This window comes from Marmota marmota, unplaced genomic scaffold (assembly GCF_001458135.2).
Source record: "Marmota marmota marmota unplaced genomic scaffold, marMar, whole genome shotgun sequence".
NCBI lineage: Eukaryota > Metazoa > Chordata > Mammalia > Rodentia > Sciuridae > Marmota > Marmota marmota.
In genome coordinates, this window is record NW_025999982.1 from 16,330,004 (window position 1) to 16,343,894 (window position 13,891).

General features: G+C 31.1%; 1 protein-coding gene across 2 annotated transcripts in view; it reads right to left on the bottom strand.

Annotated features, from left to right (window-relative positions):
- The window catches only part of Mmut (methylmalonyl-CoA mutase), a 33,488-nt gene that overhangs the window by 13,151 nt on the left and 6,446 nt on the right, over positions 1 to 13,891 (bottom strand). For both annotated transcript variants that reach the window (XM_015487839.2, XM_015487840.2), the window contains exons 4-9: positions 11,576 to 11,733; positions 9,459 to 9,630; positions 5,817 to 6,065; positions 4,309 to 4,420; positions 2,939 to 3,054; positions 9 to 124 (exon numbers count right to left, since the gene is read on the bottom strand). In XM_015487839.2, coding sequence (XP_015343325.1) covers positions 9 to 124; positions 2,939 to 3,054; positions 4,309 to 4,420; positions 5,817 to 6,065; positions 9,459 to 9,630; positions 11,576 to 11,733 — 923 coding nt within the window. The remainder of the gene's footprint in view (positions 1 to 8; positions 125 to 2,938; positions 3,055 to 4,308; positions 4,421 to 5,816; positions 6,066 to 9,458; positions 9,631 to 11,575; positions 11,734 to 13,891) is intronic.

Consider the following 13,891-nt stretch of genomic DNA (forward strand, 5'->3'; position numbering starts at 1 on the left):
ATCCTCACCTTGCACGAGCTGCATCCACTGCAAGAGCCAAAATATTTCCATCTCCGCTGGCTGCACACTGGGTTAGTGCAGCAAGACACCGTTCAGCCAAAGCTTGATCCCTGCTGGATTTGATCTTATAAAAAAGGTAAAAAAAAAAAAAAAGAGGAAAATTTACATCAACATGTAATAAAACAGATATTAGGGGCTGGGGTTGTGGCTCAAGTGGTAGCGCGCTCGTCTGGCATGCGCAAGGCACTGGGTTCGATCCTCAGCACCACATAAAAATAAAATAAAGATACTGTGTCCACCTAAAACTAAAAAATTAAAATTAAAAAAAAAACAGATATTAGGAGATTAGACCCTGACATATACAATATGAAATTTTCTGTAATCCTAACCTCAAAAATGAGAGAAGAAATAAAGAGAATAATATATAACCTAAGAAGTACATTCATTCATACAATTCATTCACTCAGGATCTCCTAAAATAGTACTAATTCAATACAATACTAACAAATCAGAAACAAACAGGGAAATACTACTGCTGATATAGCTACTTAGACTTTCCTAAAGTAGCAAGACATTGAAAACAAGTGCATCTTTTATAGAATTATTTCAACAGAATATTAAAGATTCATAGTAAGAAGGAAAGAAATAGATCAGAACTTAGAAAATATTTTAGTTAAATTTTAAGTTTCCTTTAGCTAATTAACAATATATTGGTAATAATACCTATACATATATTGCTGTTCTTTGTGTTTAAAATAATCCCAAGAGGTGACAGAAAGAGAGAGAAAGACAAACAATGTAAATTATGGTTAAAAACATTTCCAGTAGATCCTAGCTCTACTCTTCTCTGCCAACAATTTGCCAAAATGGTTACTCAAATTCAATGTTTTATAAGCTGTACCGTCTGAAAATAAGCCTAAAATATGATACTGTTCAAAACGCTGCCAAAAAATCATATAGAATCTATAATAAGAGGTGGGATGAAAAATTTACATTAGGGTATAGAAAAATTCCACTCCAAACTCTATGGAAATGCTCATTTTTCTATATATATTTTCATTTTATGTAATCTAATTTGCAAGCTTTTTCTATTATAAGGGAGGCAATATAGTAGTATGGTGTTTCTTGAATGGTGGTTTTAATCCATTGGATGATGATATAGAATTAGTGAACTATAATTAGAAAAGAAATAGAATAGAAAATATCTAAGTGGATGGCTCATAGTTTGAAAAAGTACTGTTTTGTAAAACTTTTATTTCAGTTATGAGCACATTCACATGAGTGTATGTAGACAGGCATGTAGGTGAAATGTACTTTCAACTGTGAGTCACGTTCCAAAAAGTTGGGATGACACTAGCATGGAGTTGAAAGCACAGGCATAGGAACAACATTTGGGTTCAAGTTCCAGTTCTGACATTTACTAGCTGATAGTATAAAAGAAAATTATTAACATCTCTTTATATCAATCTTCTGTCAAATTGGATTTATGAAAAAAAAAACAGTTCTGACAAGGATGAAATGAGAAAATGCATACCTAAAGCAATTCCTAGTATAGCACTGGCACTCAATAAATCTCAATTTTATGAAAGAAATTTAAGAATTAAGAATTTCATTAAGAATTAAGAATTTCATGGTTTTAGGAAACAAGAGCTTCTGCATTTACAGCCAGTATAACATATATATGAATTAACATCTTATCATTGGATCCCTGTAAAGTAATAAGTATAGTAAATACCTACAAAGCAAAATAATATAGAAAAACAACAGTCTAAGAAAAGAACTTAGCACAGTGTGTGGTACATATAAGGTGCTCAAAAAATGTTAACAATTATTGCACTATTGTCCTTACTGAATTTCTTTTTCTTACCAAAAATAAGGCTTATCATTGTTTATGATAAATGGAATCCCTCAAGCTTGAGGGTATAGAGTTAATAAGAACCTAAAGTACTGGGGAAGGAAAAAAGTTTTCTCTTAACAAAATAAATACTAAGACTTTGGAGATCACTGAAAATAAAATGGTACATGCTAAATAGGGTCTTTCTTAAAAATGATAAAATTATAAGAGTGAAAAATCATTGTTATTCCTGATTAGATTGAAAGTGTACGTGTAAACGATATCATTAAACACCTACCACTAACAATGAAAAAAATTTGACACCTACAATCATGCATTCAATATAACTGGGCAGTTTTAAATAACCAGAAGAAAAGGGAACAAAGAAAAATCATTGTGGGATTTTGTTTTGTGACTTAAAAATAGCAAGTAATTACAAATGCCAGAGATTAGGAGCTCCAGGTAGCTTGTTACAAGAGAAATACACAGGTTACAGCAGTAAAAATTAATGTTTTATCTATTTTGGTATTTTACATAATTTTACTTATCTCAATGAGGAACTGAAAATAAAAAGGATACGTAATCAAAATAAATATATAATACTCAAAATTAAGTTCATTATAAACTGTAGCATATCTATCGTTGGATTTTAATAATCAGAAAGCAAATCATTCTTTCATAGTAGTATCATAGTAGAAAGAAATTACAATGAAAAGCCCTAGATTCAAATATGGACTCTGAACTTTCTTTTCTTTTTTTTTTTACTTTTGAGTGATTTACATAATTATATAAGCCTCAGTTCTAATCAGTAAATTATGTAAGGTACAATTATTTTAGCGTGTTTTTAATACTAAAATATAAGTTTCACAGGGGCAAATATCATAGTTTAAAAATACTTGAGTTTCTGGTGTCAATAGACTTCAATTGAGTCTTGGCTGTTCATTTATCCCAATCAAGTTTCTTATCTTTAGTTTCTCTGTTGTTAAAAAGATAGGAGTAATACCCATCTCATGCAATTGTTGTGAAGATTAAAACAGGACAATGTAAGGAATTATCCAGCATCCAGAAAACAGAAAATACTTATAAAATAATAGCCATTCATACCTTTTTAAGTTTTTCAATCTGCGTCTTACGCACTGAAGTATTATCAATTGCCAGAACTTCTACAGATTCTTCTTTTTCCAACTGGTACTTATTTACTCCAACAATTACTTCAGAACCTATAAATTTCCAAAAGGAAAATAATATAGAGATTCTATTCACAAATAATTGCCTAACAATGATGCTGTAATTATCATGTATTTTCCATAACAATAAAAGTAATATTCCTAACTTTTAATGAAACTTCAGTATAGAACAGCAAATCTCAAATTTGGGGTGAAGGTGCACAGGGAAAGTACAGTTGCATATGAGAATTTCTATGAAGGAGGACTTTTATTTTCTCCCAAACTACATGCTTTTTCAGTGTTCCTGATAAGCCTTCTTACAACATTACAAAACATAAGTAATCAGAGCAGTTACCATGCAAGATTTAGAAGCTAGAGAATCAACACCCAACAGCTTTTCTAAATTTTCTTGGATTTTCTTACAGTAAATCACTTTCAAACATAAAATACAGCTGGGCATGGTGGCACACACCTGTAATCCCAGCAGCTCAGAAGGCTGAGTCAGCAGGAGGATCATGAGTTCAAAGACAGCTTCAGCAAAATGAGAGGCGCTAAGCAACTCAGTGAGACTCTGTCTCAATAAAATGTAAAATAGGGCTGGGGATGTGGCTCAGTGGTCAAGTGCCCTTGAGTTCAATCCCCAGTACCAAAACAGACAAACAAAATAAATAAATAAATAAAATACAAACACTTTTTACTATCTATAAGTGATTAATCAGAATTAAAAAGGCACCTCCTTACATGATAAAAAATATATTTTGCCTCAAATTAACAGATTATTATTCTTATCTAAACACATCTTAACATTCCTACCCTAGCTTATATTCTTTATTTCCTTCATAGCAATTAACACAATCTGTAATTACTGTTTTTACTTATTCATTTTCTCTTTCCCCAGAATGTAAGTTCTCTGGCACAGAGTTTAGATCTGGCCTGATCATAGTTGTATGCCCAGACACAGCAAATGCTTCAAACTTAACATGGTAAAAAGGATTCATAGATTGAATGAATGAATGAATATGCCAATATAGAACACAATAATCACTGATAGTGTAATCTTCAAAATGTTACACTCATCTATGTGTGTGTATATATATATATATATGGGTATACATTCATGGATACATATATATGCTTGCCTACATACATCTATGCAGGCACAAATACAAAAATATAAACATATATGGATATATAGAGAGATTTTTCTCAAAAATTATTTTTGTTTTATTAACTATATGTTATCATCAAACAAAAATTGGTATTTCTTGATACTGGATTTCATACACATACTCTTCCATTGTTTCTTACCAGAATCTATTCTAGCTTGTCTTCGGGCAGCACATTCTTCAATTCGAAGTTTAGGTAATCCCTCAGCTACAGCTTTGGCCATTCCACCCATTTCTTCAATTTCATTAATGAGCTAACAATAAGAAAAACAGAGTAATAAAACTAGAACACAATAAGAAAAATTTAAAGAACACAAATTAGCTCTGAGTGTTATTATATAATTACTAACAATACAATAAAATTATAAGCTGAAAGTCAATATCTCATAAGAAAGGAATTAAATAGCTAGCAAGGGAATTAATTAGAACTTGTGAGTTTAAAGTTTTCTGTTGAAAAGACAATAACAAAATAACAAGTATATTCTAAAGACAGAAAACTTCACTTTAATCTTGGGAGAAGACTAAAGTTTTCTGAGGAATCTCCATACTGCTTTCCATAGTTGTTGCACCAATTTGCAGTCCCACTGGCAATGTATAAGTGTACCTTTTTTCCCACATCCTTGCCAACATTATGAAGGGAAGGGAGGGAGAATGGGATTAGGAAAGATAGTAGAATGAATCAGACATAACTCTCCTATGTTCGTATATGAATACATGACCAGTGGAACTCCATATCATGTACAATCACAAGGATGGGATCCTAATTAGAGTAAGTTATACTTCATGTATGTATAATATGTCAAATGTACTGTCAAATTTTAAAACTTTTTTAAAAAATATTTATTTTTTAGTTTTAGGTAGACACAATATCTTTATTTTATATTTATGTTGTGCTGAGGATCGAACCCAGTGCCTCATGTGTGCTAGACGAGCACTCTACCACTGAGCCACAAATAGCCTCTAAAACTTTTTTAAAAAAGAAGTGCTTTAGAAAAACAGAAGCATGAGATTCAGGATTCAGAATACAACATAGAAGAAGTGAAAAAGTATTCTTAGCATAAAAGCAAGGAGAAGCCAAAGGACAACAATGATCAACATCTTAGAGAGAAACCACTTTAAATCAAATGAGAACATCAGAACACTTGGGAAGGAATTCGATAAGAGACAGGGAAAGTACTACAAATGAGCTAAAATACTAAACTATCATACTAAGAAAAGAATAAATGCTGTCTAATGTTTAAACATGACAAAATTAGAAGAAAGAGTCATGTATGACTTTAAAGTAGATAAAAACAAAAAGGACAACAAACAAAAGTATGAAGCATATGCCAAGAAATAGAAAAAAAATAAGTGAAAAGCTAATGACTGCTTTTTTTTTGGTAAAAGTTCTTTAACTTTAGCAGTCTTTTTAACTCTTTGAGTGAAATACTTTAACATAAAAACAAACATTTTTAAATTGTTTCAATTTTGAAAACTACAAAACAAAATCTGAATTTCCCCTTTTCTCACATTTTCTAAATCTTGATATAAGTTTAAAAATGATTAGATTTATAAGGCAAACAAAACTCCCAAGAACTTTGATACATAAATGTATCAGTCATTATAAATTTATAAATCTTGACAGCAAAGCTGCAAAGAGGAGAAACTGACCTTTAAGGCAGCATCATAAACATCATTTGTGAGAGATTCCATCATATATGAACCCCCCCAAGGATCAGCCACTTTAGGAATGCCAGATTCTTCTTGAATGATGATCTGTGTGTTTCTGGCAATTCGAGCACTTTTCACAGTTGGCAAACCCAAAGCTTCATCAAAAGAATTTGTGTGCAAAGACTGAGTCCCTCCAAACACAGCTGCCATTGCTTCTACTGCAGTTCGGATAATGTTATTGTAGGGATCCTAAAACATTTGGTAAGAAATAGAAACAACAAAATAAGGAAACAGTTGATAGATGTTGTGATTATAAAAGGATATAATTAAGCAGATATAATTAAGCTGCCCACTTTCTATGCCAATGTCCACATTAGGCTTCAAAATATCAAATAAACTTAAGACAAATTAGTGATTATTAGTGGAATTAGAATTAAAAACCAACTGTACAGTATACGCTCAGGAACTAAAGCATTGTGAAATATCAAACATTTGTTGTGCCCACTTTTATACTTCATAAATATTTGATAACAATATCATGTCTTTTCTCCTTAGATTTTATGAGCCCTCATCTCCTAATTCTCTGTCTTCCAATTATATTTTAAAAATCAAAGTATGGACCTCCTCGATACGCACAAAATAGACACTCAATACATGAATAACTAATTAAAACAAATAAAAAATGAATAATAAAATGAACAATGGACTATGGGGTATGAAATCTGGGTTAGAACTTACTATGTTCCTAATTATAATTTGAGAAACTCATTTTATTTCCCTGAACTTTAGTTTCCTTAGCTTATAAAGTAAGCAAATTGAGATAAAAAAGTATTGTTAAAATTTCTCCCAAACTCAAAATCTCTTTCTCCATTTTTATAAGGACCTGAAGTTATATTTCATATGGAACATATAAGCTGTAATTCATTTTTAAATTTATAAAAGCAATGGAACTTTAAAATTATAAATTACTTTTAAACGTATCAAAACACTTTATGTAAAATGAACATGTATAAAGACAAGATTATCTTTCAACTTTGTTTTCTAAATCCACTGTGGTTCACTTAATACCTACTTTAATGTTAATAATTCATTTTCCACTGTTTATAATTTTGTATCCTACTTTATTTCCCTGTTCCAAAATTTGAACTTCATTCAATTTTGGGGCAGGGGGGAGAGTGAGTGCCAGGGATTGAACCCATGAGCACTTAACCACTGAGCCTCATCTTCACCCCTTTTTAAATTTTTCATTTTGAGACAGGGTCTTACTAAGCTGCTTACGGTCTTGCTAAGTTTCTGAGACTAGCTTTGAACCCATGATCCTCTTGACTTAGCCTCCCTGAGCTGCTGAGATTACAAGTGTGCACCATTGAGCCTGGCTCCAAAATTTGTTCCTTAGTAGAACATTACATATTACATTTTCACTAAATTACTTAGTTTTCATTCTTCATATGAAAACTGCAATTTTACAGAATTTTTGTTTTTCATTACAATTATTGTTGTATGAAGTATTCACAATGAATTTATTTTCCTGGTTTTTTATTTTACTTCTAGGCTATTGTGTTTTATATTGTATGCTGTGCTTCATTTTTCACTTATTATTCTAGACTAAATTTGCACACTGTCAAGTTCCTATGTAATTTCAGTAATTTTAATTTTTTTTATATATGACAGTGGAATGCATATATTCTTATTACACATATAGAGCACAATTTTTCATATCTCTGGTTGTATACAACATACATTCACAACAATTCATGTCTTCATAGATGTATTTTGAATAATAATGATCATCATATTCCACCATCATTTCTAACCCCATGCCAAAAGGCATTTGAAAAAATACAGATATATGTAAATAGTACAAGTTTAAATAATATATAATTTATTATGGGAAAATAGGTATTCTCATATATTGTTGATGGAACTATATTTTGAATCTTTGGAGGGTAATTTGGTAATATTATGAAATAGTTGATAGATTTTAGTCATATTGTGCAAAAAAAATGCATTTTTACAAATACATGCATGCAACATTATTTGTGCAAAAAATTGCCAATTAAATGGCACTGTTTTTAAAAACATAACCACAACTACAGAACACTATACAATTATTTTGGAGAGAGGAATATTTTTACATATAGGTGTGAAGTAATACTTAGGAATATTGAATTTTACTTCAATCCCCATTTCCCCTCCCTTTTTGTCCCCTCTTCCCTCCTCTACTCTATTGATATTTTTTCTTTTGATTTTGAAAAATGATAAAATCTGATACCATATTACATTATGAATAATTATTTGAGGTTTTGAAATGTAGCCAAGGTTCCAAACTTGGCCCTTTTTGTACTCCTTATAAAAAATTGCAAATGTATGCATCTTAGAAGAGTCCATCCTGTAAATTTTTGGAATATATATGTCTCCATCAATGATATAAAGAATAGTTTTGTATTGTTTTTGTTTGTTTGTTTTGAGAGAGCGAGAGAGAGAGAGAGAGAAAGAGAGAGAATTTTATTTATTTTTTAGTTTTTCAGCAGACACAACATCTTTGTTTGTATGTGGTGCTGAGGATGGAACCCGGGCCGCATGCATGCCAGGCGAGCGCACTAACACTTGAGCCACATCCCCAGCCCAAAGAATAGTTTTAATAATAGTATTTAAGAAATGAATAATCTTTATAAATTACTTGCTCTTTATGTAATCATTAAACATTTATTCTCTGAGAGAAAAAAAGAGACAAGATTATGACCATAAAATTTTAGTGTAATAAAATAGAATTAAAATAAATAACCCCAGAGATAATAGTATTTAAATGGTCTGCTTGCTCTAATGCTTGCTTGAACACAGAGCTTTTATAAACAAAATGCATATATATAATATCAACTTTTAATTACTCAGTTTTATATTAAGACTCCTATTAAAACTATGATAGTAGTAATTAAATTATGATTTTAGATTTTTCTCATCATCAAATATTTTTTACTTTTTAAAAAATTTATTTTTATTACAGCATTATAATTATACATAGTATTTTACTTCAATCCCCATTCCCCCTCCCTTTTTGTCCCCTCTTCCCTCCCACTTTTCTCCCTTCTCTACTCTATTGATCTTCCTTTCACTCCTTTGTTTATTTTATTTTATTTTATTATTCATTTATTTTTGGTATCAAAATTTATTTATTTTGGTACCAAGGATTAAACTCAGGGGCACTCAACCACTGAGCCACATCTCTAACCCTATTTTCTATTTTTTTCAGAGACAGGGTCTCATTAAGTTGTTTAGTACCTCACTTTTGCTGAGGCTTGCTTTCGCTCCTATCTCAGCCTCTCAAGCCACTGGGATTAAAGGCATAAGTCGCCATGCCAAGCTATTTTTGATTGCTACCTTCTACATATACCTAAAGGAGAAATTCCCTTAAAAACGTAAAACAGCACTGTAAGATTTAAATGATATTATATTGTTAACCACTAGATGGAGCAAATTTTATTTATGCAATATGATAAATACAAATTTAAGTGTGTTTTATGCTTCTGAATATTTATGATTTTTCAAATGTTAACAGATAAATTCTACATGCTTGTACCACGCTGGTATAAGGAAATATTCATTTTCTTCATTAAAATTCTCTATTTTGAATTATATACATACCTGTTCAGTAAGTGACCATCCTGATGTCTGACAATGTGCTCTTAGAAGAAGAGATTTAGAATTTTTAGGCTGAAACATTTGCTCTATTAAATGAGCCCACAGTCTTCTCCCAGCTCTCATCTTTGCTATTTCCATATAGAAGTTCATCCCAATTCCCCAGAAGAAAGACAACCTAAAACAATAATGTTAAATCCAGAATTTGCTTAAATTTAACAATATAAAACAGAAAATTAATTGTATCACACACTAGAAAATCAATATCCAGATTTTAATATCAAACATCTTAATTTGAATTAAAAAATACACACATATATAAGTATGTGCAAACCTTAACATATAAAAGTATAATTTTATGCATGTAGAAGAAATAGCTTAGAAGTAGCCTAAAAACTATTCAATTTGCAATTGTTTTTCCTTAGGAAATAATCTCCTAATGTGTCCTTGATTAAATATTCATTTTCTAAAAAATAAAAAATATTTTAGCAATATTCAGTATGTAAGGCAGGGTTTTTTTATGGAGGGAATAAATGTCAAACTTGTTTTGAATGGGTAGCAAAAATACATTTTTTGGCGGGGTGGGGGTAGTGCACACCTGAAATTATAGCACTGGAAAGGCAGGAGGATTCCAAGTTTCTGGCCAGTGTTAGCAACTTAGTGAGACCCTGTATCACAATTTTTTAAAAAATTAAAAGAGCTGGGAGTGCAGCTCAGGGGTAAAGCACCCCTGGTTTCAATATCCAGTACCACACACAAAAAAAAAGTTTGGAATTTTTTTTCATACTATTTATGATTTGGTCTGAGCAGATTTTTCTCCAATTTGTCTCTAATTTTACCATTCTCTGCTATCTTATATTCTGTAGTTGATACAGGTTACTTAATCACTTCTAAAACCACAAAGGTTATGCTATCTTAAATAAAACAAGGTGAACTTTAAGAAACCAAAACTTAATTAAAAAAATACTTCATGTATATTTGGAAGAAGTTCCTAATATAGTATTTTTCAAATATTTTGGTCCCACAAACTTTTTTTTTAATTTTTTATTTGTAGGTGGACACAGTACCTTTATTTTATTTTTATGTGGTGCTGAGGATCGAACCCAGTGCCCCATGCATGCCAGGCAAGCACACCACCTCTGAGCCACAACCCCAGCTCCCCCCCAAACTCTTTAAACTCTTAAAAATTAATGAAGATCCTAAGGAATATTTCTTCATTTGGGTAATATCTATCAATATTTTATTTACTAGTTCATTTAAAAACAACAATAAACTTACAACATGTTAACATTAAGTAATATTTTTATGAAAAATAGGTATACTTCTCTAACACAAAAATTGTAATAAAAAATCATTATTTTTACATTTTTTGCAAATCTCTGTAACAATTTTTGTAGTCTTAGATCTGCTGCTGCATTCAATCTGTTGCAACATTGCATCTCATGTGAGTTCTGAAAAACTCCACTATAATCTTGGGAGAATTAAAGTGAAAAAGGCAAATAAAGTTGTAAGTTAGTCATGAAAACAGCTTTGACCTTGAAGGCCCCATTAAAGGTCTAGCAATCCCCATGAGTCCTTGGACCACATTTTGAGAACTGCTATCATAAAAAATATGCAACATCCTGGTATATAGGAACATTCACTGATCTCTAAAAGGCAGAAGTCATGTTTTCCAAGTGCTGTACTGCCAGCATACAGGTTAGTGCTTGGCTCAAAGCAAAGCTTAACAAGTAAATACTTTATAAACCATATTTTTCCTTTTACTTTTCCATACAACTTTATTAACAAGATTTTTTGAAACACGTTTCATACAACTGTGCATACAATATTTATATTACATAAGTACAACAGAAAAAAGTAACAGATGATTTCCATATTTTCAAATGGAAAAATTAATAAAAGTAAAATTGCTTAATCTTATGTTTACATTTTAATATAATTTGTCAATAAACAGTATTCAATTATTCTCTCATTAACATATAGATAAAACATAAGACAATCCAAAACTAGCATGACATTTATATTTGTAAATCCATTTTGTCAACATATTTTGCTGCACAGTAATAAAATGGTTTTAAGAATCTTCTTAATTTTGAGACAATATCTAAATTTAATTTACTTACCTTGGTGCAAATTCATCAATTGTTAGGCCAGCTTGGAGTCCAGTTCTACAGTACTCCAATCCATCTGCTATAGTATAGGCCAGTTCCAGAATGGCATCGGCTCCTGCTTCCTGCATATGGTATCCACTTATTGAAATTGAATTAAATTTTGGCATGTGCTATATAAAATAAAAATCACAAGTGAACAAAAATATTAGGAGATTGTATTAAAACCATTTTCTAAGAGCAATTATTAAAAAATGATGTTCAAGTCAGATATACTTGATAATTCATACTATTTACTGAATACATTTAAGGATTGCTATACTAAATTCCATCTCAAATTTAAAAGATCTATCCATAAATCATCAAAAAGACTGAACCTGTTTTATTTTTCTAATGGAAAGAATCTGCATTAACCATTCTTTAGATTAAATAAAAGAAAATATCATTGATTCCAAACCAATACTCTGGCCTCAGAAGAAGATGTATTGATTTGATATTATTTACTAGTTATTCATTTACTCTTTGGAATGAAGGCATCAAACATGAATAAGCACACAGTGGAAAAATTATTTTCAAATGAAACAAGATAAAAGGAAGGCTAAAAAATAAAAAATGGGGGTTGGGGTTGTGGCTCAGTGGTAGAGCAGTTGTCTAACATGTGTGAGGCACTGAGTTCGATTCTCAGCACCACATATAAATAAATGAATAAAATAAAGGTCTATTGATAAGTAAAAAAAAATTTTAAATATAAAAATTGGTTTGATTTATTGTTAGATTTAATGCTAAGCATATCTCAGTTGGGTTCTTTTTACCACAATCACTAAAAGAACTGCATTTCCACTCTTACCCTAAAATTTCATGTTAGATAAAGTATATAATCACAAGTGTTCTACAGAGTTCAAAAATTATTATCCTTCCAGAATTAACTAAATATCAAATAATAAAAACTCAATCACAAAGAAATTGTACAGTGTTTAAAAGGACACACTCTCGAATCAGAGAGCTCAGATTCTGTGCCACTCAACTAGCTGAGACTGTACGCATGTCTCTCAGTCTGTCTATTCCTTAGTTTCCTAAACTACAAAATAGAGGCAATAACTATAACTTTCTCAGTGAATTGTTTTAGGATTAAATGAAATGACTCATCTAAAAAATTTAGTATTATTCCAGTATATAGTACACACTCAAAAATCTTCCAGATACTACACTAAATAAAATAAGGCAGCTACACAAAGGCATTAGTCTATGATTCCTCTTATAAAAGCACTTAGAATATCAAATTCACAGAGATAGAAAGTAAAATGGTGGTTTCCAAGAGTAGTAGGGAGGGCAGAATGGGTACTTATTGATTAATAGATATAACAGAGTTTCAGTTTTGCTAGAAAGTTCTGGAAATAAATGATAGTTACGGTTACCCAACAATGTGAACGTACTCAATGCTACTGAACTGTATACTTAAAATGGTTAGGATGGTAATTTTATGACCTATTATTTTGCCAAAATTTAAAATTCTTTAAAAAATACAAAAATTCACATTCACAAAGTCCTTCAAAGTAACATTATTTGATCAGTATCTGAAGTTGGCATTATATCACTTATATGAGGGATTGTTATCAAGAGATTTTGAACTTGTGGATGGCATTAGAATCTTTCACAAGATGAAATACCCAACTATAAAACAGCACAGACTACTATTATCTATACAATAACCATTCTCCCCCTTCCTCTATTAGTGGAACCATAAATTCAGAATAGCAAAATACGAAGCCCTACATTTCCACTGCTCTTTTACTAGTATTTGCATCCACTGAATTACAAGTGGGAGTTTGATGTGTTCCCTATGGAAGTTCATTTTTAACTGGAGGAGCTTGGTCTCTCTTCCTCTGACACATACCTGGTCCACTTCCTTCCTTAACCAGAGCTGACACACTAACAGTAAAAGAGAAGCAAGATAAAAGGAGCCTGGAACCCTGATGAATACTGAGATTCCATTTAAGCAGTCCCCTGATTGTCCATCTTCTGACTTTTTTAGATGCAACTGACTTCCATTTAGTTTAAGTTACTGATATTTGTGTGTTTGCTATATGCTGCTAAACGCGATCCTCCCATGTACATGTTCTTGAAATCTAAAAGTGACAGAAATGCATAAGTATATGCAATACACTTCATTTGGGCAGATGCTGTTCATGAAAAGAAGTAAAATTATAAAGTGTAAAACCTAATATCAAATGGGAAGCAGTATACCAATGCTTGTGGAGATAGCCATAATTATACAGGGGTGAATGAAATAAGTATCTTTTTTCTTTTCTTTCTTTTTTTTTTTTTTGTAGT